The sequence below is a fragment of the Microcebus murinus genome, chromosome 18 (genome assembly GCF_040939455.1).
Source record: "Microcebus murinus isolate Inina chromosome 18, M.murinus_Inina_mat1.0, whole genome shotgun sequence".
Classification (NCBI taxonomy): domain Eukaryota; kingdom Metazoa; phylum Chordata; class Mammalia; order Primates; family Cheirogaleidae; genus Microcebus; species Microcebus murinus.
The window spans coordinates 14,166,215-14,194,107 of record NC_134121.1 but is presented as its reverse complement, the minus strand read 5'-3'; the positions used below and the strand labels follow the sequence as shown (position 1 = coordinate 14,194,107).

General features: G+C 39.9%; 1 protein-coding gene across 3 annotated transcripts in view; it reads left to right on the top strand.

Moving 5' to 3' along the window:
- Positions 1-27,893, top strand: part of STX8 (syntaxin 8) — a 467,623-nt gene that overhangs the window by 255,424 nt on the left and 184,306 nt on the right. For all 3 annotated transcript variants that reach the window (XM_075994176.1, XM_012761217.2, XM_012761218.3), the window contains exons 6-7: positions 7,799-7,923; positions 18,695-18,787. In XM_075994176.1, coding sequence (XP_075850291.1) covers positions 7,799-7,923; positions 18,695-18,787 — 218 coding nt within the window. The remainder of the gene's footprint in view (positions 1-7,798; positions 7,924-18,694; positions 18,788-27,893) is intronic.

The window sequence follows — 27,893 nt, the reverse complement described above, 5'->3', positions numbered from 1 at the left end:
CACTTGGGTAAGAGAGACCAACTCTGTGCTTAAAATCTTACTCTATGTTAATGGGCCAACTAATATATATATAGAAAAAATTAGCTGGGCATGGTGGCACATGCCTGTAGTCCCAGCTACTTGGGAGGCTGAGGCAGCAGGATTGGTTGAGCCCAGGAGTTTGAGGTTGCTGTGAGCTAGGCTGATGCCACGGCACTCACTCTAGCCTGGGCAACAAAGTGAGACTCTGTCTCAAAAAAAAAAAAAAAATCTTACTCTATGCATCTGTAGTGCCAGCTACAGGTGGGACTATGCCTCTTGCTGAGACAAGACGATTGTTTGAGCCCAGGAATTCGAGGTTATAGTGAGCTATGGTCAGGTCACTGTATTCGAGCCTGGGTGGCAGAGGAAGACCCTGTCTATAAAAAAATAAATAATAAAATAAAATCTTAGTCTAAGGAATCAAAAATTTTCTTCCAGTTTTACCTGGGTTTGTGTCTTGATATGTATCATATTCTTCTTTATGTTTTAAAGTACTAAACTAAAAATGAAATTAATATAGCTTTTTTGAGATATATTCACTTATTAAAAATTTTTAATGCATCTTATATAAACAATATAATAATTGGTATTATTATATAGTTAACATTTATTAAATGATTATCTTTCAAGTACTACATTAAGCTCTTTGCATACAATTTACACATTGTCCCCACCTACCAGAATGAAAACAGTATAACAATAATCTATGCTTTAGGCTGGGCACTGTGGGTCACACCTGTAGTCCTAGCACTTTGAGAGGCTAAGGCAGGAGGATCACCTGAGGCCAGGAGCTCGTAGCCAGCCTAAGTGACATAGCAAGATCCTTTCTCTACAAAATAGAATAATTAGCTGGGCATGGTGTCTCATGCCTGTAGTCCCAGCTACTTGGGAGGCTGAGGCAGGAGGATCGCTTGAACTCCAGGAGTTTGAGGTTGCACTGAGCTATGGTCACACCATTATATTCTAGCATAGGCAACAGAGCGAGACCCTGTCTCAAAAAAAAAAAAAAAAAAAAATCTTTGTAAGGGTAGAGATTATGGTCTGTTTGTATTCTGTTTTTTCTTTATCCCATTGATAAGAACAATGGCTACCACATAATAAGTACTAAGTCCATGTTTTTGGAATAAAAAGTTATTTAATCAATCCTCCTAGCAACTTTCTGAGGTAAAATATTACTGTCTATATATTGCAGGTAGGTGATATGCTGTTAGCTATTCACTCTATGTTGTGGAACAGTGTGGGGTAATTTTCAGTTCCTGCCTCAGTCTAGTGGGTATGAGGCTTGTCTGTATAAAAGGTTAACTAATAGGGTAGCAGTTAGTACTAGACCATGTAAGAGATGTGAACAGGGCTAGAATTGTAAATTAACGGAGATATGAGTGAATATATATAAATCACGTGGAGCTGTGCTGCACAAGGTGAATGCTTAATCTGTTAACTATTATTGTCATTGGTGCTACTGAAACATGACTATCATCATTATTTTGGTTTTTGTTAATTTTTTAATTGGCATATTCATACATATTTATGTGTACATAGTTGTGTTTCAATACATATGTCTAGTGATCAGATCAGGGTAATGAGCATATCCATCATCTCAAACACTTATCATTTCTTTGTGTTGGGAACATTCAATATCCTTCTAGCCATTTGAAGCTACATATTATTGTAGAGTATAGTCATCCTACAGTGGTATGGAACACTAGAACTTAGTTCTAGCTGTAATTTTGTGTCATATATCAAATCTCTCTCTGTTCCTCTCTTCCCCCACCCTTCCCAGCCTCTATTTTACTTTTTACTTCTATGAGATCAACTTATTTTGGCTTCTACATATGAACATTTGGTGTTTAACTTTCTGTTCCTGGCCTATTTCACTTGACATGATATCCTCCAGTTCCGTCCACGTTGCTGGGAATGCCAGGATTTTGTTTTTTCTTTATGGCTAAATGGTATTCCATTGTGTATGTATACCACATTTTCTTTATCCATTTATCTGTTGTTGGACACTTAGGTTGATTCTATATCTTGGCTATTGTGAATAGTGCTGCAGTAAACATGGGGATACAGATGTCTTTTCCGTATACTAATTTCCTTTCCATTGGATAAATGCCCAGTAGTGGGATTGCTGGATCATATGGTAGTTCTATTTATAGTTCTTTGAAGTACTTCCATACTGTTCTCCATGGTAGCTGTACTAGTTTACACTCCCACCAACAATGTGTAAGAGTTCCCTTTTCTCCACATCCTCATCAGCATTTGTTATAGTTCATCTTTTTTGATAATAGCCATCCTTACTGAGGTGAGATGATACCTCATGGTGACTTTGATTTGTAATTTCCTAATGATTAGTGATGTTGCGCATTTAAAAAATATATTTGTTGACCATTTGTTTGTCTTCTTTTAAGAAATGTCTGTTCAGATCACTTGCCCATTTTTATTTAATATATTTGTCTGCTATTTTGTTGTGGAGATAGAGTCTTGCGATGTTTCCTAAGCTACCCTTGAACTCCTGGGTTCAAGAGATCCTCCCACCTCAGGTGCATGCCGCTGTGGTTGGCTCATTTGCCTGGTTTTCAGTCAGATTATTTGCTTTATTTGCTTTTGAAATGTTTGAGTTCCTTATATATTCTGGATCTTAACCCCCTGTTGAGTGAATAGTTTGCAAATGCTTCCTCCCATTCTGTAGGTTGTCTTTTCACTCTGTTGATTGTCTCCTTTGCTGTGCAGATGTTTTTTATTTTGTTTTGTTTTTTTTACTTTTTATTTTTTATTTTTTTGAGACAAAGTTTCGCTCTGTTGCCTGGGCTAGAGTGCCATGACATCAGCCTAGCTCACAGCAACCTCAAACTCCTGGGCTTGAGCGATCCTCCTGCCTCAGCCTCCCGAGTATCTGGGACTACAGGCATGTGCCACCATACTCAGCTAATTTTTTCTATATATTTTTAGTTGGCCAGCTAATTTCTTTCTATTTTTTAGTAGAGACGATGTCTCGCTCTTGCTTAGGCTGGTCTTGAACTCCTGACCTCGAGTGATCCCTACCTCAGCCTCCCAGAGTGCTAGGATAGCCTCCCAGAGTGCTAGGATTACAGGCATGAGCCACCATGCCCAGCCCATTTAGTTTTTTGATGTAGGCATGTATTGCTATAAATTTGTCTCATAATAGTGCTTCTGCTGTGTCCCATAAGTTTTAGTATATTGTGTTTCTATTTTCATTTGTTTCAAGGAATTTTAAAATTTCATTCCTAATTTCTTCCTTCACCTATTGGTCATTCAAGAGCATGTTGTTTAATTTCCATGTATTGGAAAGTTTAATTTCCATGTATTGGTAGTTTCAAATGTTTCTGTTGTTACTGATTTCTAGTTTTGTTCCATTGTGGTCAGGTAAGATACTCAATATAGTTTTGATTTTAAAAAAATTTTTGAGATGTTTTGTGTCCTAACATATGGTAAATTTTGAAGAATATTCCATGTGCTGAAAAGAATGTGTATCCTGTAGTCATTAGGTAAAATATTCTGTATATGTCTGTTTGGTCCATTTGGTTTATTATGGTTCAGTTTAAATTCAGTGTTCTTTTTTGATTTTTTTTTTTTTTCTGTTTAGATGATCTGTCCAGTGCTAGAGTGGGGTGTTGAAGTCCCCCACTATTACTGTGTTGGGGTCTCTCTCTCTCTCTTTAGATCTAATAATAGTTGCTTCATTTATCTGGGTGCTCCAGTATTGGGTGCATATATATTTACAATTATGTTCTCTTGCTGAATTGATCCCTTCATTCTTATTAAATATGCTTGTTTGTCTCTTTTTACAGCTTTTGACTCAAAGTCTGTTTTGTCTGATGGTAGTATAGCAACTTCTGCTCACTTCTGGTTTCCATTTATGTAGAACATATTTTTCTATCCCTTTACTTTCAGTCTGTATATGTCTTTACACATGAGGTGAGTTTTTTGCAGGCAGCATAATTGGGTCTTTTTTTTTTTTAATCGAGTCAGGTTATGTCTTTTAAATGGGGAATTTAATTTGTTTACATTCAGGGTTATTATTGATAGGTAAGGGTTTACTCCTATCATTTTATTGTGTTCTGGTGGTTTTGTGTATCCTTTGTTTCTTACTTCCTCTCTTATTTTTGAGGTTGGATGGTTTTGTAGTTATAAGGTTTCATGCCTTTCTCTTTCTTATTTGTGTGTGTATTGGCTTTGCCGGTGAGTTTTGGAGTTTATCATCTTGTCATGATCATGGTTATCAACTTTTTACTTCCAGATGTAAGACTCCCTTGAATATTTCTTTTAAGGCCAATCTAGTGGTGATGAATGCCCTTAGTTTTTCTTATCCATGAAAGATTTTATTTCTCCTTCATTTGTGAAAAATAGCTTTGCTGGGTATAATATTCTTGTCTGTCATGTTTTTTTTTTTTCCCTTAAGTACTTTGAATATGTCATCCCATTCTCTCTTGATGTGTAAAGTTTTTGCTGAGAAATTGGTTGTTAGTCTAATGGAAATTCTCTCCTATATGACTTGACACTTTTCTCCTGCTGTTTTTAGAATTTTCTTTGTTTTTGACTTTTGACAATTTGACAGTAATATGCCTCAGAGAAGACCTGTTTGGTTTGAATTGGTTTGAGCTTCCTGGATCTAGATTTCCATCACTCTCCCAAGGCTTGGGATGTTGTCAGCTATTATTTCATTAAATATGTTTTCTGTATTTTTCCTTCATTTCTTCTTCTGTGATGCCTGTAACATGAATGTTTGTTCACTTCATGGTGTCCCCTAAGTCCTGGAGGCTCTCTTCATTCTGTTTTATTCTTGATTCCTTTTATGGATGGGGCGTGGATCTGGCTGTGTTATTTTAACAGATCTACCTTCAAATTCAGAAATTTTTTCTTCTGCTTGGTCTAGTCTATTGTCGTAGCTCTCAATTTTATTTTTTATTTCATTTATTGAATTCTTCAGCTCTAGGATTTGTTTCATTCTTTTCTATGATATCTCTTTGAATTTCTCATTCAAATCATGAATTGTTTTTTTGATTTTATTGAATTGTCTGTCTGTATTTTCTTGTATCTCAAAGAGTTATTATTTTAGTTCTTTTTCTGGCATTTTATATAGTTCTTATGATTCAGGTCTATTATTAGAGAATTATTATGTTCCTTCGGAGATGTCATGTTTCATTTTTCATGTTGAATGTGTATCTGTTTACTTTATACATCTAATGGAACAGTTGCCTCTTCTAATTTTATTGAGTAGGTTTCATAGGGAAAGACTTATTTGTATTGATGGGTCTTGGGGTGTTGGTTCAGTTGGTTCAGGTTGTTGGCTTTGGTTCTAGGTGGTTGCAATAGTGTCATATCTGTGTAGTTTCATCAACTGTAATCCCATGCTAGTGACATATGGGAGTGTATCCGTGGCCTAGGCCGAGAGAGTTTGTGGTGCTCAGGATGAGCTTGCTGGGCTATTTCTCAGGTCAGTGGCATGTGCATGCACATGTTAAGTCAGCAAATTTGGGGTCTCGCTCATTTGGCTTGGGGCCATGGGGGTATTACTCTGGCCAGGAGCACGGGTGTGTGGCTTCTTGGCTGGCCTTAAGGGTGTGCCTGCCAGGGGTGGCTCATGGGGCTGTTTCTCAGGCCCAGGATGCAGGCACACAGTTGCTCAGCTGGCCTGGAGGTGTTTCTTCTGGGTGTGGCCCACAGGGCTGTTTCTCAGGCCCAGGACATGGCCATACATTTTCTCAGCTGACCTAGCTGTGTGTGTCTGCTAGGGGAGGGTCACGAGGATATTTCTCTAGCCTGGGAGGTGGGTGCAAAGCTGCTTGACAAGCCTGGGGGTGTGCCTGCCAGGGTGGGCCCGTGGAGCTATTTCTCAGGCCCAAGACACAGATGCACAGCTGCTCGACTGGCTTGGGGGCATGTCTGCCAGGGGTGTCCCACAGGGCTATTTCTCACATGTGGAATGGGGGTGCATAGCTGCTTGGCCAGGCTGGAGGTGTGTCTGCCAGAGGCGGCCCACAGGGCTGTTTTTAGGGCCTGGGTTGTGGCTACACATCTGCTTGGCTGGTCTGGGTGTGTATCTGCCAGGGGTGGCCCATGGGGCTGTTTCTTAGGCCCTGACTGCAGGTGTAAGGCCATTGGACAGGCCAGGGGCATGTCTGCAGGAGAGGGCGGCCCACAGGCAAGATTCTCAGGCCCTGGGCATGGGCATACAGCCACACGTCAGTTGCTTGGTGGGTTGGCGACCTCTCCTGTTCAGGTAAGGGCATGCAGTGGTTTTGTCTGCTCAAGGGTGGGCTCACCCTGGGTGGAATTTTCAGACCGTTCCTCCATCTAGAGGTGCGGGTTTGTTTCTCTGTTATGCAAGACTAGAGTCCCACTGATCCCGAACCCAGGTTCTTTACAGCTGGGGTTGTGGTGTTCAACCACCTGTGTGGGCTTGGTAGAATGAAGATGATCTTGGAGAGGTGCACTGGGTGCTGCCCTGAGAGCAGAGTGCACTCCAGGGGTGGCTCTGGTCTCAAGGTGATGCCATGCTGCAGAGTCTTAGCTCACAGTGGCGGGGCGTGGAGGGGTGGAGCAATGCAGCTGTGTGAATTCTTGGCAGCTCTCCAAAGTGGGCTTAGGGCTTGCAAGGACTGTGGGATTCTCCAGTGTTAAGGACTGCAGGTGTTTGTAGTGGCAATGAGGGCTGGCAGGGTTCTACAGCTTACCTTTCCCCACAAGGGCAAGTCCTTCCTGCCCCTGGGTCAGTCGGGTGTGGGCAGGGGAGATGGGGCTATAGAGGCTGGGTGCTTCCATAATGACCTACTGTCCTCCCATCACCACATGTGCGTCCTCACTCCCCTGCTGCGTTCGATGCTCTTTGACAACAGTCCAGTTTATTAGTTGCCTCGGTCCTTTTTTGGGGTGACAGGGGGACTAGTGCCAGGGTCTCTAGTCAGCCATTTGCTGACATCCCTCCAAGCCTTTATTCCATCATTATTTTTTATGAATCTAGTGAGAGCTCTAAAGTGATTGTTCATCTTGAAGTGAAGTGGTCAGAAATAATGTCCTCGACAAGGTGATCTTTGCAGCTTGGACAGAATGTGGACAGGTGGGGATAGGAGAGGAGGTTCTCCAGATGAGGAAAATCCTATAAATGTGGGGACTGAGGTGGAAATTGTGTGTTTCCTGTCCCTCATACAGCAAGACGAAATGGTCTGGTGCAAAAGGGTCACGTGGGTTATTAGTGGGAATAACGATTAAGATTGATAATTCAGAATGTGTTTATTATATTATGAATTCTACATTATATTCTTAAAATTGGCTTTGAAACCTTGCATGTATTTCTGTCTGTGAGCCACCAAGTACCCTTTAATGCAAAATTATATAGTCATTTTTTAATGCTGTAATCTGTAGTCACAACAGTGTATCTGCTTGAGAAAGAATATTTGTACATTTGGTGTCACATAGCCTGTGAGACAAACTTTGTCCTAATAAAAAGGCCACTTCCATTTGGTCTTGTGTTTCTAGGATTATCGACTCAAATGTATCTTGGAGGATTAGTATGAGTGTTATGTTTTCCCATCATCTCTTTAACAGGCGGGAATCCTCTGAGGACCAGGCTTGTGTCTTATTCATCCTCATATCTCTTCCAGCATTGAATACAGTTCCTGGCATGAACTAAGGATGCAATAAATCGTGGTTGAATTGAATTTTCAAAGCATGCAAGGCTGGCCACCTCTGCACCTGTGGGAGTAATTTGCAGCCGAGCTATACATTTTGAAATATTTAATGCATTTCCTATTGTTCCTAGGTCCAGCCTGATGAGTGAAGAAGCTAAGCGAGGAGCGCCCAACCCTTGGCTCTTTGAGGAGCCAGAGGAAACCAGAGGCTTGGGTTTTGATGAAATCCGGCAACAGCAGCAGAAAATTATCCAAGGTACCAAATACACCGAGGAGTGTGGGCTCTGAAGCCTTGCCAAATTTTTACTGTAGCCTTGTACGTTCTTCATCCCCATTGAAAATTGGAGTCCAAACTGTTGGTCTTTTAAAACTCTTGGCATTTTTGTGCCTCAGGAAACCTGAGTAATAGACAGTTGCTGTTACCCATCCCAGTAGTGATTTTCCACTGGACAAGAACAAAGACAGCAGATCTGAATCCAAGTCCAGGTGAATTGGACGCATGTGCCCTTTGCTTTGATCCGTAACTGGGAATTATTCTCCAAACATAAGATTCCATTTTTTTCCTGTAAAATGTATCAGCTTGGCTTTTACAGACCTCAAGCTCATCTTAGCCAGTGGCTTTTAAACCTGCTAATTATTTCTTTTACTTCTATTTTTTAAATTTCAGACGTAATACATGATTATTTTATAAAGTTCAAACAATATAGGAATATTTAAAGTGAAAGCCCTGCATATTGCTTCTCCAGTCTCAAACTGTAAATGGATTAATATGTATTTCCTTACACCTTTTTATATACATGTACATACATATATTCAGTCTAAACACACTTATTTTATATAAACAGGGTCATGAGATATATAGCTATAGCTATATCTCTCCATATATGTTATTGCATATCTTTTTTTACTTAATATGTGTCAGATATTTTTTCATGTCAGTATGTACAGATGTTATTCTTTCTAATTCTGCTTTTTATTGAGACATAGTTACATTATCATAAATAGCACACATTTGAAGTATATAATTCGATAAGCTTTGACATATATATATATACACACACACACACCTGTGAAACCATCACTGCAATCAAAATAATGAACATAATAATCATTACTCCCAAAAGTTTTCTTCATGCCTCTTTGTAATTCTTCCTATTGTTCTTCCCTTCATCCCTAGGCAACTGTTGGTCTGTTTTCTGTCATTATAAATCAGTTTACATTTTCTATAATTTTACATAAATAGAACCATACAGTATGCATTCTTTTTTTGGCAAGAAGGGGGTGTCTGGCTTCTTTCTCTAAGCGTAATTATTTTAAGATTCATCTATCTTGTGTGTATCAGTATTTCACTCTCTTGTAGAATAGTATTCCATTGTATAAATTTACCACAATCTGTGTATCCATTCACCTATTGATGAATATTTGGGTTGTTTTTCGTTTGGGGCTGAAAAAAGCTGCTATTGGCATTCATGTATAAGTCTTTGTATGAACATAAATTTTCATTTTTTCTTAGGTAAATACTACAAGTGGAATGACTGAGTCCATAAAGTGGGTGTATGTTTAACTTTAAAAATTTTAATTGGCAAACAAAAATTATATGTATTTATGGTATGCAACATGGTGTTTTGAAATATGTATATATCATGGAATGGGTAAATCAAACTAATAATTAGCATACCATTACCTCATGTGCATATTTATTTGCAATAAGAATACTTAAAATCAACTCTTTGCAGTTTTCAACTATGTTAGTCATCATGTTATACGATAGATCTCTTGAATTTACTCTTCCTGTAAAATTGAAATTTTGTATCCTTTGACCAACATCTCCTCAATCCCTACCCCACCCCTACAATTTAGCCTCCATATTTTACTCTCTGCTTCTATGAGTTTGACTTTTTTAGGTTCCACATATAAGTTTGATCATGTGGTATTTGTCTTCCTGTGCCTGGCTTATTTTCACTTAACGTGGTTCATCCATGTTGTTGCAAATGACAGGATTTTCTTCTTTTTAAAGACTAAATAGTATTCCATTACATATATCTACCACATTTTTTAATCCATTCATCCATTGATGGAAACTTAGGTTGATTTCATGTCTTGGCGATTGTGAAAAGTGCTACAATAAACATAGGAGTGCAGATAGAACTTCAAGATACTGATTTCATTTCCTTTGGGTAGATACCCAATAGTGGGATTATAGGATCATATGATAATTTTTAAGTGTTTGAGGAACCTCCCTATTTTTCATGTCTATACCAATTTACATTCCCACCAACAATGTACAAGGGTTTCTTTTTTCCATTTTTGCCAACACTTGTTACATTTTTTTTGTCTGTTGATATTAGCCATTCTAACAGGTATGAGGTGATATTTCATTGTGGTTTAAATTTGCATTTGCCTGATGATTAGTGATGTCAAGCATTTTTTTGTATAGTTTTCAGCCATTTGTATATCTTTGAGAAATGTCTGTTCAGGTTCATTGACCAGTTTTTAATCAGGTTATTATTATTATTTTGCTACTCAGTTGTTTGAAGTATATGTTTAACTTTTAATGAAACTGCCAAGCTAGTTTCATAAGTGCTTGTACCGTTTTATATCTCCACCAGAAGCATGTAAGTATTCTAGCTGTTTCACATCCTCACCAAAACTTGGTATGGTCAGTTTTTTTCATTTTAGTCATTTTAATAGATGTGTAGGTATATTTCATTGTGGTTTTAATAGTGTGTATTTCCCTAATGAATCTTTGCATTATAGTCATTTGCCATTTGTATATCTTCTTTGGTGAAATGTCTGTTCAAATTGTTTACTCATTTTTAATTTGGTTGTTTATTTTTTATTAAGCTGTAAGAACTTTTTTATATGTCATTTATGAGACATATGTTTTACAAATATTTTCTCCCAGTCTGTGGTTTATCTTTTTCATGCTCTTAACAATAGCTTTCAAAAAGCAGAAGTTCTTCATTTTAAAGTTCAATTAATTTTTTTCTTGTATGGTTTGTGGTTTGGTTGTATCTAAGAAATCATTGAATACCCTAAAGCCATAAGATTTGGTGCTTTGTTTTTTTTTCCTAGAAATTTTATAGTTTCAGGTTTGACATTAGGTCTGTGATCTTTGAGTTTTTTATATACAGTGAAGTATGGATGAAAATTTGACAGTTTTGCATATGGATATCTATTTGGTCTGGCACTATTTTTTTAAAGACTACTTTTTACTGAATTTCTCTAGGTTCATGAAAAATCAACTGACCATATATGTATGGCATTTTTCTAGACTGTGTTTTTTTCCATTGGTCTATTCGTTTATACCAGTGCCACACTATATTGATTATTATATTTTTACGACAGGTCTTCGTTTTTATTTTTGAGACAGAGTCTCCTCACTCTATTGCCCAGGCTGGAGTTCAGAGGCAGAATCATAGCTCACTGAAACCCCAAATTCCTGGGCCTAAGTGATCCCCCTGAGTAGCTGGGACTACGCTCACCACCATACCTGGCTAATTTTTAAATTTTTTTGTAGAGACGGGGTCTCACTGTGTTGCCCAGGTTGGTCTTGAACTTCTGACCTCCAGTGATCCTCCTGTCTTAGCCTCCCAAAGTGCTGGGATTACAGGCGTGAGCCACTATGCCTGGCCCAACTTTGTTCTTTTTCACACTTTTATTGGATATTCTAGGTCTTTTGCATTTCCATATAAGTTTTAGAATCTGTTTTCAATTTCTACCAAAAAAGTCTCCAGGAATTTTGATTGAGATTACATTAAGTCTTTAGAATAATTTGGGGAAAATTGACTTCTTAATAATATTGAGTCTCCCAATTCATGAATATGGTACATCCCTCCATTTATTTAGTTTTGAAAATTTTTGTAGCAGTGCTTTTTAGTTTTCGCTACATATCTTGTACATCTTTCATCAGATTTATCCCTAAATACTTCATATTTTATTCGGTTATAAATGGCATTTAAAATTTTCAATTTCTGATTGTTCTTCATACATAACAATACATTTGATTTTTGTATATGGATCTTTTATCATACAGCCTTGCTAAACTCATAAATTTGTCTAATAGTTTGTTTGTTGAGCCTGTAGGATTTTCTACACAAATGATCATGTCATCTGTGAGAAAAGACTTATTCATTTCAGTCTGGATGCTTTTTATTTTATTTTCTTGCCATATTATACTTGCTACAACTTCCAATACAATGTTGAATATAAATGGTGAAAGCAGACATCCTTACCTTGTTTCTGATCTTAGTGGGGGGAGACATTCATTTGGATGCCAGTTATTACAAATTTTTCTTTGTTTGATACTGAGTATTTTCATATTTCTAGGAATATTCATGAGAGTTGCTATGGGATGCAGTTAAGTTGTTGGGTCTTCCTTTGTCAGGCCCACCAAGGTGTTTATTTTAGAGTAGGGGTCAGCAAACCATGACCTGTGGGCCAAATTTGGTCCACCCCCTGTTTTTGTGTGGTCTGCAAGTTAAAAATGGCTTTTCTATTTTTAAATGGTTGAAAAATAATCAAAATAAGAATATTTTGTGCTTGTAAAAATTATATGAAGTTCAAAGTTCAGCGTTCATCAGAAAGTGTTATAGGGACACAGCCATGCTCATTCACTTACCTATTATCTAGGGATGCTTTCCTGCCACAGTGCAGAGCTGGGTCATTGCTCAAAGGACCCTGTGAACCACAAAGCTTAAAATATTTACCATCTGACCCTTTACAGAAAATATTTGCTTACTCCAGTCTAGAGGTGATTTACCCACCACTGAGCCAAAACCATCCTGAGTACTCTGATACCCCACGAATTATGAGGCAACCTGGCCAGTGGAAATAGGAACTATGTCAGACCCTGTTTGAGCTCAGAGGATCATTCTGTCTACCCTTTGGAGTGATTCTTTCCCCAGCCTTGGATAGTTTCCACACGTGCGAGCCCTGAACAACACTCAGCCCAGGACTCAAAGTGGACCCTGTGCAGATCTACAGAGCTCTCTCTCTCTGCAGCTCTCTCCTCTCTCGTACTGTGCCCTGCATACTCTAGCCACCTTCACCTGGTTGGCCTTTCTTCAACTCGAGGAGACTGCCAGGCTGCACCTGGGTTCCCCCATCCCCACACCACAGCTGGGAGCTCTTGCCAGGCAGTAATCTGCGGCAGTCTTAGAGCTCATCTCATTTGGTTCCCGTCTCTCAGGGATCACTGCCCTTTATTTCCTGATGTCAGTGTCTTGAAACTGTTGTTTTGTGTATTTAGCCTGTTTGGGTTTTTTTCCCTCATTGTTTCAGGCCAGAAGGAAATCTGGTGCCTGTTAGTCCATCTTGGCCAGAAGCAGATGTATAATTCTATTTTGAACTCCCTTTTCACAGTGCAATTATCTAGTAAATGAGACACTGTGACTATCTTTTATCTTCAGTTTGATATACTTCACCCATTATCATTGTTTGAAGGAAAGTGAAAAAATTAAAAGCAACACAGCTTTCCACATAGCACAGCTGTTCATTTGTAGCACCTTATTCTTCAGGGTTCCCGGCTCTGGAAGGGAGTGAGTGGCTCATAGCTAATACTAATGAATTTTCTGGCATTATTGCTTTTTGCCAAGAAAAGCTGTTTGCAGTCAAAAGTATCTATCCCTGTCACTGAGAGGGCGCTACGTTCACGGATTGCCACAGGCTGGGTATCAGAGGATGCCCCTGGGAGTGTTTGCCATTGAGTCTTCAAAACAGTGTCCTTATTGAGATTCTCACCCTTGGACAGCTGGGGTTTGGGTGGGGTTTGGCTGGAGTAGCAGCACACATTGCAGGTCAGATTTTCCCCCCTACTCTCACCTGTGTGTTTTGAAATGCTGTATTCTTCTTTGCTTTGCTAGCAAGCTGTTTTTCAGGGATAAACACAAAAATGGAAGTAATCTTTATGTAAAACCCCTATTAGTCTTTTCTCTGCCTCAAGAATCTTGATGATGTGCTGAGGTTGCTATGGCTTTGCTTCATTGCCAGGTCTTGTACTAAATTAAAAAAAAAAAAAAAAAAAGAACCATGGAACATCATTTATAACTTCCTTTTGCCCATGGAATCTGTTAGCCTTTCTGCACTTTAGTTGACCCTTAGAAACACTTTGAAAATCATCCTAAAATAACAGTTCATTGGTAGAACATAGACTTCATGGCAGTGAATGCCTTCCTTGCTTAACCTAGAAGCTCGGCCTCATCACCACCAGTTAGCCAAGCTTGGCTCGTGTGCTCCTTAAGCTGTAATTTGAGGCATAAATGGACATTAGGCAAAAGATGGGTGGGGTGATGACAGTAACTTGATCGCCTCACAAATTCCTGAGATAGAACAAGGAGAGGTCACTTTTTGGTTAGTGTAGGCCCTTGTCCCTGAGTTGGATAGCCAACCTTGAAGTATAAAGGATTGTTTTGCCTTTACCCAGGAGGGCTCTGTTGATGGAGTTTCTTAATTAGTCTCATTTAGTCTTATCATTACTCTATAGATGTTCTTTCTAGATTCTAGCAGAAAGTTGTATTAATACTTTAGTTCTAGATTTCTGTGTTCTTAGGTCTCTAAACATTTTCATTTGGAATGAGGATGAGAAGGTGGCTGGCCAGATGCCATTTTACACTGGGAAATCTTAGTAGCTAATCTTTGAACCCTTAAACAGATAACTGTCTTTGAAGATACCCTTTCTTAGAGCTGTCAACTAGTCTAGAAAGATTCCTTTCCTAAAAATCTTAAAACTAAAACAAAAAATAAAAACACCTAATCTTAGAACTTGCTCTAGGGGTCTTTCCAGCATAGGGATTAACTTTATCTAGTTTGGCCTACTTTTTTCCTCATTGTTCCTACTGTTCTATGTGTTAAATGTGAGAAGTCCCATGGCTTCTCTCTGGCCACTGGACAACACAACATCAACTACATTTTTTGCTACCTAAACTCAGAGGGCTCTCCGGTATTGGCCAGAAGCCTTTCTATCTGGCACAGATCATATGTCTGTCTGCTTCAAACCTAGAGGGTCCTTTGTGGTCATTCATTGATTTAAATAGCAAGTGCTGCATGTTTTAAGTTCTGGATTTAACACATTAAACTGCCACGTGAGTTGTATTTAACTCATGCTAGTTTTGAGCCAGGGGCCTTGTGAAACATATGAAACTCACACGCCTCTTTACCTTGGGAGCCACGCAGTGTGCAGGCAACTGCCATGCTGTAACATACATGTTATGTGATTGTGGCCCCCTGGGCAAAACCCTACAGTTGGTTCTTGAAAGTCTTACTTGTTGATGTTCTTATTGTTACAATTAATACTGACAATTTAATTGCATATAACTCATGCACAGGAAACAAAAACAATAACAAATTTTTCATTAAATTAGAAAGGATCATTTTGTTTTTGAAGTTTTTATTCTATTTTCATAATAAAACACATGGCCCAAGGAAAAAATTTTTTTTTTCTAGTGTGGCAGTCAATGTGTTAAATATGGTGGTGCTCTGTTCCTCCAGCTGGGCTCAGTTCTGGGGCAGAGATGTAGGAAAAGACGACACATTCTTAGCTGTGGGGTCTTCATCTTGTGCTCAATCAAGGGACTGTGGTTGCAGCACTTAGGGATGTCCCTCTGTTTTATTTACTTATTAAAACATTGATAATTTTTTGCTATAGAAAATATCAAACATATAAAAGTGGAGAGAGTCAGATAATGATTTTGTTTTACCCATCTCTGGCCATTCTGGGCTCATCTGTGTGTCTACCCTCCTACCATACCACCTATCCCCTGGATTATTTTTGAAGCTAATTTCAGACATCATATCATTTCATTGGTGAATATTTCAGAATATATCTCTAAAATAGATATATTCTCTAAAATATGTTTGTAAAAGATAAGTGCTGTTTTTTAAAACTATAGCCACAATACCATTATCACCCCTAAGAAATTAATAATAATTCTTAATATAATCAAATATCCAGCCAGTGTTCAAATTTCCCTGATTGTCTTGTAATGTTTTCTTTTAGATAGTTGAATTCAGGATCTAAATATTGTCCATACATTGCAACTAGCTGGTATGTCCCTCAAATTTCTTTAATATGTAAGTTCCTTGTCCAACTCTCTGTCTGTCTGTCTGTCTTTTTTTCTTTGCTGTTTCTTCATTGAAGAAACACGTTTTTTGCCCTGTAGTTTCCCACTATCTCGATCTTGGCATTTCTGAAATCTAAAGATACAAAGTATCCAAACACTTAATCTCTCCAAGGAGATTTTCTAAAAATGATTGTATTAGTTTTTTATTGCTGCCATAATAAATTAGCACAAACTTAAAACACATTTATTATCTTACAGTTTTATAGGTCAGAAGTTCAACACAGGCGTTGTTGGGCTCAGACCAAGGTGTCAGCAGGGCTGGGTTCCTTTCTGGAGTCTTTAGAGGAGAATTCATTCCGTCACGTTTTCCAGCTCCAGAGCCCACCCACATCCCTTGTCTCCTGGTTCCTTTCTTCCGTGTTCAAAGCCAGCAAGTTGCATCTCTTTGACCCTTCTTCACGTCTCCCTCTGACAGCAGCTGAGAAATGTTCTCTGCTTTTCAGGACTCATGATTACACTGGGCCCACCTAGGTAATCCAGGATAATCTCCCATCTCGAATTTCTAAATCACATCAGCAAAGTCCCTTTTGTCGTATAAAGTAACATATTCACAGGTTCCAGGGATTAGGCTGCAGACATGGGGTGGGGTGAGGGTTTTTTTTTTTTTTACCTACCACAATGATCATCAAGGTTTTTGAAATTCCTACCATTATAAAATAGAAGAATGATTGCGACATACCCTATTGTGATATCATAATGACTTGGGTTATATGATGGAAGAGGGCATATGACAGTAGTGAACTATCATTATGACATCATAGTAGTTTTGCTGGTAATAGACTGTCTGTATGGTTCTTGATTGTTTATATTGTTTGCAGGTAGCAGCATTTTATTTTGATCATTTCTCTAAGTTTGCCATACCAACCCCTTAGAAATGCTACTTTAGGACTTGGAGTAGCCCAGGTCATTGATGTGATTATTAATACTTACACAGCGTCTTCAATTTTCTGGATCTTCTATGTCTTTAGATTATGGAATGAAAATTTATTGTGGCACTTAAACATGTTGAGGAGGTGCTGAGATCTTATAGAAATTATTAGAGTGGAGCAGAATTTTTAGCTCTTTCTGTACATTACAGAGATGACTCAGGTTGTTAAGTAAGACAGTGAATCACTTTTGAAAGAAAAGAGTGTAATGTAGGTATTTTTTTTATTCGTAATCTATGTCTCCATTAGATAAAGGAACTCCAGGAGTTTAATGACTCTTTTCCTAATTGGAAACCTTAGAGGAATGTCCTTTCCTCTTTTTAAATTGTTTTACATTTTAATTCACATTGACACTTGATCTTCAGTCCTACATATAGATTCTTCTTCAGATGCATTTAGAATTTTACTATAACATTGGTCATCCTGTAGCAGCACTAGGTTGATGATAGATTTATCTTGGAGGCCATCCAAGAGGTTGTTATTAAAGACCAAAGGACCTCATTATAAAGTGATTTTACTATAAAATAGTCCCTTGGAGTGATCCTTAGAGACAGCAGGTCGTTTGTATAGTTTTAAAAAGTACATAGTGTCAAAAAATGTCACTATGGGGTCCTTACCTTATGCTGTTTGTTTAAATAAATTCCAGATGAATTAAAGAGCTAAGTGTAATGGTTTAATTCCATTAAAAACTTGGAAAAAAACATAAGTAAATGTTAATGTGAACTTGAGTAAGAAGACCTTTGTGATTTCTGCTTTTGTAGATATTTCTTTATGTGGAACAGTTATTTTAAAAAACTGTAAACAAATGAAGCTGTAACTGGCATAGTGTTACCTTCATGACATACTGCTTGAGCAAAAAAAGTCATTAGACTGCTTCAGAGTATTCTTGCGAATGCACCTGAAAGTAGAAGGAAAAAAATTCTTACAAAGAAATGACTACCTCGTTTTAAAAAATATATCAAATTTTAAAGAAAGGATCTCGAGTAACTTGAGTTTAGCTCACTGTTTTTTTTAAATGTTCAAAACTCACTTTTATCTTTAAAATTTTAAAAAGTTTTATAGTAATACATTTCTATCTTTTAAAACAAAAATGCTCTTTTACTATATATTTTGTATACTGCTTTATAACTTAATAACATATCATGAACTTTCAACATCAAGATATATATAAACAATGTGATTTTTAATAGCCATATAGTGTTTTACTGTATGGATACACTATTTTTTTTTAAACAATTCCTTGTGTTTGCACATTTAGGTAGCTTCCAATTTTTTACTGTTGCATCACTATGGGTCCAATCAGGAGAGAGAAATTTGACAGGGAAAGTTTAATAAGTTTAATTTTTAACCATAACAGAGGGATTAGCTAGCAAGAAGTAAAGAGAACTCTATAGAACACAGAAGCAGCAGGTAACAGGTGCAGTCCCTAACTCTCAGGCCGAGACAGAGCATCCAGCCTGAGTAAGAGCAAGACCCTGTCTCTACTAAAATAGAAAAATCAGCCTGATGTGGTGGTATGTGCCTGTAATCCCAGTTACTTGAGAGGCTGAAGCAGGAGGATTGCTTGAGCCCAGGAGTTTGAGGCTACTGTGAGCTATAATGACGCCACTGTGTTCTACCCAGGGAGACAGAGTGAGACTGTCTCCAAAAAAACCCCCCAAATTGGGATATTAAGTCTTACTGATTTGTACATGCTCTTTATGTATTAAATAGCAGAAAGTTTAAATGTTTATATAGTCAAATCTTATTTTATTTTTCATATTTAAAAATTCTTCTAGAAATCATTTTAGTATAGGGTATGAGGTAGGTATTTAATTTTATTTTCTTCCAGTATTGTTAACTGTTTTATCCCTCTTTTCCTCACTGATTTAAAATGTTACTTTTATCATATATTGAATTGTGTTACATGCTTGGGTATATGTATGGACTTTTAAGTGGTTTTCCTCCGGTGTTTAGTGAATTGTTTCTCTTTTTCTTTCAGAACAGGATGCTGGCCTTGACGCCCTCTCCTCCATCATAAGTCGCCAAAAACAAATGGGGCAGGAAATTGGGAATGAACTGGATGAACAAAATGGTAAGATCAAGCCTGAGATTGAGCAAATTTGTCGTCAAATATAAATACTAAAGACTTGAATATTTGTTGAATGATTTTAATATTATATAACACATAAAGTAGTTTCATGTCAGTGGATTGTAGTTCAATGCAATAGCAGGGTTGTGGCAGATTTAGATTATAGTTACTAAATACTGTGTAAAGAAATTTGATTAACAATTTCTAGTTCTCAGTGGCTGATTTTAAAAATACTTTGTTTGATGATCCATTTATCCCAAGGGCTTTTCTTTTGGGTGGCAATGATATGACGTTGCTCAGCACTTTGTACACTGAGGCTGTGCGGCCTCAGACCATCCCCACACCCGGTGGAGTTTGCTCTTCTTCCATCATACGTACTGGCTGGCTATGGGGCAAGAAAGTTTGGAGATCTTTGTTCAGGGTTTGATGTGACAAATCTGTTTGGAGAAAGATTACTTTGCAAACCGCAAGCAGGATGGATTGGGAGAGAGAGATGGAGGCCCCCTGAGAGGCTCTCGTACTTGAGGTGTGTGGTGTGTGAGACAAGGAGAACTTGAATCAGTGGTAGCAGTAGGAGTGGAGAGGAAAGGACGGGGCCAGGGACTGCCAGTGTTTTTACTGTTACAAAGTCAGAGAAATTGAGAAGGGTCACCGGTTTGGGAGTGGAGATCGTAAGTTCAGTTTGGATGTGTCCACCTACAGATGCCAGGGAGAGATTCAAGTGTCGAGCCCACAGTTGGAGGTGTGGTCCCAGAGCTCAGTGAGAGGACAGAATCAAAGAGCAGGGATGGGGGGAGCTTCCACATAGGGGTGGTGTGTGACAGTGTGAGAGTGGCTGAGTTTTAGTGCAGCTGACGTGTGCGGAAAGCCCACCACTGTGTGCTGAGCTCTTTCATCTATGTCATTTCATTCAACTTCCACACACACCATGAAGGCAATGCCATGCTCATTTGCTAGAGACGAAGCTCAGAGCGGCTGAGGGGCCACTTGATGCCACATCTTTTATAAGTGACAGAACTGCAATTCCAACTCAGGTCTTCGGATTCTAACGTGACCGCTTTCTCTACCGTGCCAGCTTCCTCTGTAGAGAAGACAAAGGAGGGAGAGAAAAATAAAAGGTTCTAAGGTCTTAGCTTTTGGTGATAGTACCACAATGGAGTGGCTTTCAAGAAAAGTTGTCATCCTTTTGTGAGTGCGCGTCAGAGCCCTGGGAAGGGATGAACGCCTGCTCTGAAGGGAGGGCTACACTTGTCAGAACCACACAGCAGGCAATTCTTTTCTTGGACCCTAGGAAGAATGAGTTCAGTTGTTCCCACAGTGCAATTCCATTTGTCTATCATAAATAAGTAAATTCCATCTGTTTATCATCTATCACAAATAGATTACTAAAACAAATGGAGAAGCCTTCTATCTTACAATCTTAATAGTTTCAGCACAGAAAGAAGGATAATTTAGTCCTTTTCCTAATGGTGTTAAAATGAGCAGGCCAATTTATATATTTGCATATAATTCAGTTATTGGTCAGTCTCTTCCTTGAGAGACAGTATCAATAAGAAAATTAGCTTTATAAAAAATCTGCCTATCTGGTGTATAATTTTTTTTTTATCCCAAGTAAAGTTAGCTTGTTCAATGGGTCAGACAAGGATGGACTCTGGCCACCAAGCTGGTGATAGCATACCCATCCTGTGTGATGTGTATAGAAAAGCCACAGAATCTATGGGTAGATGGCTCAGAATTGATGGTACATAATTTAGTGGGGTAACTTACTAGCTTCCCAAATGAAATCACCATGTAATTTTTTCAGCATAAATAATCACACCAGCATGGCTTTGTCTTTCCTCTGGTTTAATGGTTACACTTTGCTGCATCTTAGAATCAACTGGAGTGCTTTTAAAACTCTGAAGTCCACCTGGTCCCTGTGTTATTATAGTTTTCTATTGCTGCTGTGACAAATTACCACAAAATTTAGTGGCTTAAAACTACACAAACTTAATATCTGACAGTCCAGTAGGTCAGAAGTCTGACATGAGTCTGACTGGGCTGAAGCCAAGGCGTTGGCTGGGCTGCATTCCCTTCTGCAGGCTCGAGGGGAGCATTCACATCCTTGGCTTTCTAGCTTCTAGAGGCTGCCCAAATTCCTTCGCTTGTGACCCCCTCCCTGCGTCTTCAAAGCCAAGAACAGTAGGTTGAGTCCTTCTCATATGGCGTCACTTCTGCCTCTAACTGCTGCTTCCCTCTTCTACTTTTAAGGACCCTTGTGATAACATTAGGCCCCCCCAAGGTAATCCAGGACAATCTCCCCATTTTAAGGTCAACTGATTAGCAACCTTAATTCCATCTGTAACCTTAATGCTCCTTTGCCATGCAACTCCACAGATTTACAAGTTCCAAGGACTGGAATGTGGATATCTTTGGGGGGGGGGTGGGTCATTATTCTCTTTACCATAATACTTTACACCAAGTAAACCAGAATCTCCAGGGGGCTGAAGCATCAGTATTTTTAAAAGCTCCCCGGTTAATTTCAATGTGCTGCCAAGTTTGAGAACCAGTGCCCTTGTTGAGCACGCTGAGAGAGTATGTTTAGTACTGTACTTTATGTCGCCTCTCCTGTGCTCACATTGCAGGTACAAACCATGCACATGCACAAGGTGTGGGCATAGTTACATATGCACACAGAGCATCATAGTCACTGAGATTCTTTCTTCTACTCACACATTTCACTCCATCCCTTTGGTTTTTCCTCCACACCACCCAGTCCTCATCTTCATTCCAGACCCGGATGGATACATGTGTACATAGACAAACAGGAGGTATTTTCCCATCAGTTGCCAAAATAAGCTAGGGTTTCTCTGTGGTGGCCTCCCAGCGAGGGCAGCTATGCTGGCGGTTTGCTAAAGTGCACGTTTGCTCCTTAGAGATAGGGCAGAGTCAGCCATTTTCTTTCACAGCAACTGAGAGACTATCTGTGGATAAACAATTACATTCTTGCTAGGACCATAACCAGCCTTTATTCCTTTTGTTCAAGTGGAAAAAGGCTGCTATGTCTGTAGGTGTTAAGAATAGGGCTGCAGCCCCATCTGGATTTTTATTGTGATCCGAGTGTGTTGTAAGGAGTCAGGGAGGAGGGAAAAGGATTCCACTTTTGTCGTGGATATCTCTGTGATTTACTGACCTACTGAATTATTCTTTTGGTTCTCATTAAAGGAGAGAAAGAATAGGCAAGGCCATCTTGGAATCAAGTATCAAAACCTTACTAACAAAATACATTGTACTTAGAACATAACCACAAAGCTGAAGGGGTGAATTATCTTCAGTTTTGGAATTCAGTTTCCAGTCTTCTCATAGAGAATTAAAAAGGGCCCAGCCAACCCCAGTAATTACCCTGTTCATATGCTACTGACCGAGCCTAACGAGGAAAAGGATCAGAAGTTAAGTGAAAATCCCGGTGAGGAGAGACCTGAATGTACACTGACGGTGGGGTGGTGGGAGGGGGGTGGGGCGCTGAGCCAGTGAGAGCCTCCCAGGGAACCGCAGAGTTCAGTGCTCTTCGGTTCAAGGTGAACTGAGTGGATGGGTGGGCACAAAGGGCTCATGGCAGACCACCCAGATGCTGTTCCAGAACCAAGAGTTGTGGTTCTGGTTTACTGAAAAGTTCTTCTAAGTACATGGTTAAGAGAGCTGTTTAGAAAGAACACCAAAACAAGAAAATGAGTGGGATTGGCTTGACCAAACTGGAGTAGGTGTTTTGAGCCCTGATTTTGGCATTGGCCAAGCCTTAAAATCAGCACCACAAAGAACCATCAAGGCACAGTTCTGATGGATGAAATAGCAACAAGAAGAGATGTTAGTGTGTGCAGGTCATCTATATCATTTTTGATGCTGAAATATCTCAAATGGGCTAATCCTTTTGATTTTTCTCTGTCAATCTGTGATCACTTATTTGCTTTATGGAAGAATAGGAGGTTCCAGGCTTACCTTTTTCCTTGTCCTAACCCTGGATTCAGGTGTTTTTGTAAGGATCTGTGGTTCATTTTACCGGGAAGTGGTGTTTAGAGACCAAGATCTCAGTGCATACTATGCCCATTGTTGCTGGGGTGTCATTACTTTTAGGCCCTTCATCATTATTATTCTTGATTCCTGCTAGGTGACCTGTTTCCCCCGCTTTCTGGAACACTTTAGGATCTTTGATTTATCCCAGGTGTTTTGAAATTTTATTAATATTAGCATGTCTTGATGTAGGTATATTTTCAATCATTGTGTTCAATGCTTCGAGTCCCTTACAATCTAGACATTCCATTCTGGTAAATTCTCTTGTAATTCCCTTCCTTCTGTTTTTGTCCATTTTCTCATTTTGCAACTCTTATTGGTCAGATTTAGACCTCCTATGTCAATCTTCCAAGTCTGTTATTTTTTCTGAGTTACTATCTATTTTACTTATTGTTTTTACTTTCTGATTTTAACAAGAACAGGCATACTTTTTTTTTTTTTTAACTTTTGAGAGTCATTCCTGTGGTTAACTTTTTATTTATGAAACAGAATAGGTACACATGTGTACATCACATAAGACAGGCCCTGTGCTGCCCTATCCAGGAATGCCTCCTCCATCTGCCAGTCACCCTCCCTCATTCACCTGTGGAGAGTCACCACGGCCTGTCAGTTGTACCTCCTAAGGATCACTAGCATTTGTCTACATCTGTTCGTCACCACCACCCTGGTCTGGGCCACTGTCACCATTTGCCTGGATTACCACAACAGTCCGATACTATGATCATGTCTTATTTCCTTCTTAGCCTGTCTACACCTTGTATCAAAGTATTCTTTTTAGAACACAGATCTAGTCACATCATCACTCTTGAGTGACTCCCTCATTGCTTTCCTGACAAAGTCCAGCTTGTTCTCAGTGATATAGTCATTATATTCCTGTCTCTGGAGTTATACAGCCCAACCTGCTGACCATGGTAAGTTTTTTAGTTGCGCCGACATGCTGGCCCTGGCTTCTGATGCTGTGCTTAAGCTTTTCCCATTGCCTGGAACAGGAACACCCCTCCCCTCCTGCCAGCTACCATTTCTCCCTCACCCCCACCCCTGCCCCAGCATACATCTAGCCTTGGCTGATGCTGTCATTCTTTTAGCTTCAGCTTTGGTCGGGTGTCATTTTCTCTGGGAGCTCTTCCCCTCCTGGGTGCTCCCCGAGAACCCCTGTCATAGCCTTCAGCATTCACTCATTAACTTTTATTTGTCTGTCTTCTCTGCTGCACCAGAAGCTCCTTGAGGGCAGACACTCTGTTCCACTGACTCACATGGCACGTAGTCAGTGATTGATGATTGTCAAATTACTGAAATATGAATAAGGCTTCAGACTTATATGTTACATATTTTTCCAGAAATCTGGATCACGATAGCTAACTAAAGTGAACATGAGGGTTTACTACCTAGTTGCTAATTTGAATTAGGAAAATGTGTAGGCATTTATGAAAACAAAACTACTGCTCACGAGGAAGTATTTCAGCCCCACCATAGAAGCTGGCTAACATGGAGCTGTTCTACCAAAGAGGTTCAGTTTTTGCTTAACAGCACTTCACATTCTCACTCTACTTGTGCCCAAGACACTGAATTCTTGAAATTTTACTTCGTACATTTTCCTGAGAGGCAGTGTGAGGTGTGATGGGCCAGGGTGGGCGTCTCCTCCTGGCTTTGTGTGCCACACTGGGCCTAGGGTGACAGGGAAGGCCACTTGTCTCCACAGCATCAATACCGGGATAGAGGAGACTAGTGTGTTCTTTGAAAGAGCTGGAAAATACAACTGTGCTATAGGACACAAAATGATCACATAAAGATTTCACATAGACGTGAGTGTATTGCTACTGGAAGGGTCTGTTAGAGCTCCTCGGCTGAAGTTTTTTTTTTTTTTTTTTGAGACAGAGTCTCGCTTTGTTGTCCAGGCTAGAGTGAGTGCCGTGGCGTCAGCCTAGCTCACAGCAACCTCAAACTCCTGGGCTCCAGTGATCCTCTGCCTCAGCCTCCCGAGTAGCTGGGACTACAGGCATGCGCCACTATGCCCGGCTAATTTTTTATATATATATCAGTTGGCCAATTAATTTCTTTCTATTTATAGTAGAGACGGGGTCTCGCTCTTGCTCAGGCTGGTTTCGAACTCCTGACCTTGAGCAATCCGCCCGCCTCGGCCTCCCAAGAGCTAGGATTACAGGCGTGAGCCACAGCGCCCGGCCTCTCGGCTGAAGTTTTATGTTGAAAGTTTAGGAAAGTAGCATGGCAGGCTGAATAATGACCCTCAAGGACATGCACATCCCAGTCCCTGGAATGTGTGAATGTGACCTTATATGGCACAAGGGATATCAAGATGGGGAGATGATCCTGGCGTATCCTGGTAAGTCCTGAGTGCACAAGTGTCCTTACGAAAGGGAGGCAGAGGGAGTTTGGACACAGAAGAGTAAGACAATGCAATGGCTGAAGGAAGATGTTGTGCCTCTGGCTTTGAAGATGGTAAAGAGGCTATGAGCCAACGGATGCAAGGCATAAAGATCTAGAAGCTGGAAAAGGCCAGGAAATGAATTCTCCCTTAAGACCTCTGGAGGGGCACCTCAATTTCAGTCCAGTGAAAGTGATTTCAGACTTCTGATCTCTGGAACTGCAAGTGACTAAATGTGTGTTGTTTCAAGCTACTTAGTTTGAGATATTTGTTAGAGCAGCAACAGGAAACTCATGTAAGTAATCATTGATTTTTCTGGTCAGTTGTCAGTGAATTCAAGTTAAGCACCCTTATGCTAAGAAAATGTATTTGAAGTCATCCATTTGTCTATAGCTCTTCATACTTCTAGAAGAAATTTCTTTTAAGCAGGCTTCACAGAAAGAGGTTTCCATAGTGGGTGCCCAGGTCACCCTCTGTCTGAAGCCTCTCTAACTGTTTGTTTAGCACTTTGATAATAGAATTCGTCTTGTATTGCAGGATGTGGAAGCAGGTTGGTGAAGGAATCTCTTCATGTATTATCCTGTATCAGAATTTCCCAAAGTGTGTTAGGCAAATTTATTTTAAGTAACATGTAGAGCAACATCTTACATTTGAATAGATGTATATTTCAATGTGTAATAGAAATAAAAATGGCTAGCATTTGAAACCTGTGATTTCCCAGCAATATAACATTTCCTTATTCACTTACGTTGTGTAAGCCTGAAAACAATAGTGAGTTGATACAAAGAAAGACATTAAGCATATGTGGCACAGGTGAAATATGAAGATAGAAAAAAAAATTCTGAAGGTGGTATTTGAGACGGTGAAGTTGGGGAAACGCTGCTGTAAGAGGATTCTTTTTGTTAAAGTCTAGGCTGCTATAGAGTACTTCCTTCCTTCCTGGCCCCAGTCTAGTACAGAGCATGTAGTTTAACAGGACTTTTCCCACTTGATCCCTCCTGGTGGTGAGATCACTTTATTAGTTGAGGAAAGGGTTCAAGGATCTGCTGAAACAATGCCTTCCAGCCCGTGAGCTTGTAACTGTGTACGGTAGTGGCCGCGGCAGTGGTGATACTGCCTAATGCTGCGCCCCCCATGTATGCCTTTTGAAGGAAGCAAGACAGTTAGAAACTACTTTCCTTTAAAGGAAGCATAGAATGATTTGAAGTGGAGGGAGTTCCTGTTATTGCTTGGCAGGTGGAATGCGAGGAGGGAGACACTCTGATCCATAGCCCAGAGCTGCATCGCCAGAGAGCTCTGCCAAGGACTTTGAGTGCGTTTCCCGGTGGCATGAGGCACTTTACGGGTCAAGCAGACTTTAGGAATTGACATAGGAGCCTAATACCCCACTCCACCCCAAATTTGGAATATAGACAGACATTGAGGTCAGGTGGGGAAACAGTTTTCTCTAAATGGCTGTGTTGATCTGAATTCACGTTTCTCTCATTGAGCTTTTATTCAGTGGATTTTTGCTGGCTGCTAGGATTAATGGCGTGGCTTCTCGAGTTTGCATTTCATTCATAAACAAACTTGCAAGTTGCTTAGTCTCAGAGAATCTCAGGCTGGAAAGGAGTTTAGGAATCCATTCGCTTCCCCTGCCCCTGTCGGTCTTTTCATCTTTTGCAAGAACTCCATGCAGTCATCTCTGACCTCTAGTCATCTGTACTTTTCTTCTAGATCTTCCTGGAAGTCGAAGTACAAAAGCAGCAGCAGCAGTAGCAACTCAGCTAGCTGTCTTCTGTTCACATTTGTACATATGCGTGAACATTTTACTGAATAGCTTCATAGCTAGCCTTTATCTGGATTAAATAACCTTTTTCTTTTCCTAGTAAGAAAAGGCCTTTTTAAGCCAGTAAGGTCTTTTTCTTTTTTTTTGAGACAGAGTCTCGCTTTGTTGCCTAGGCTAGAGTGAGTGCCGTGGCATCAGTCTAGCTCACAGCAACCTCAAACTCCTGGGCTTAAGCAATCCTCCTGCCTCAGCCTCCCAAGTAGCTGGGACTACAGGCATATGCCACCATGCCCGGCTAATTTTTTCTATATATATTAGTTGGCCAATTAATTTCTTTCTATTTATAGTAGAGACGGGGTCTCGCTCTTGTTCAGGCTAGTTTCGAACTCCTGACCTTGAGCAATCCGCCCGCCTCGGCCTCCCAGAGTGCTAGGATTACAGGCGTGAGCCACCGCGCCCGGCCTGCCAGTAAGGTCTTTTTTCCTAAATCCAAAGTAATATGATTTCCTTCCTTAGCACACTCTCCCAAGTTGTATATTCATTAAACAAATATTGAGTGCCTATTATGTGCTAAGCACTGTGCCAGAATCCACATACACAGCTTTTGCAACAGACGTGGCTCCTGCCCCTCATGGAGTCTTTGTTCTCGTGGGGGAGTCAGCTATTAGACAAACAGTGCGGGACGCAGAGCTGCAGACAGTGGCAGGTAACAGACAGGGACCGATATGGAATATGGAACTCGAGAACCTGGCATAGTTTGAAGGTTAGGAAAGGCTTCCCTGAAGAACTGGTATTTGAACAGAGATTGAAAAAGATAAACAGGAGTTATCTATAAGAAATGCAAAGGGAAGGCCGTTTCAAACAGAGAGAGCAGGGTATGCAAAGGAGCATAGCATGGTTGAGAAACCTGG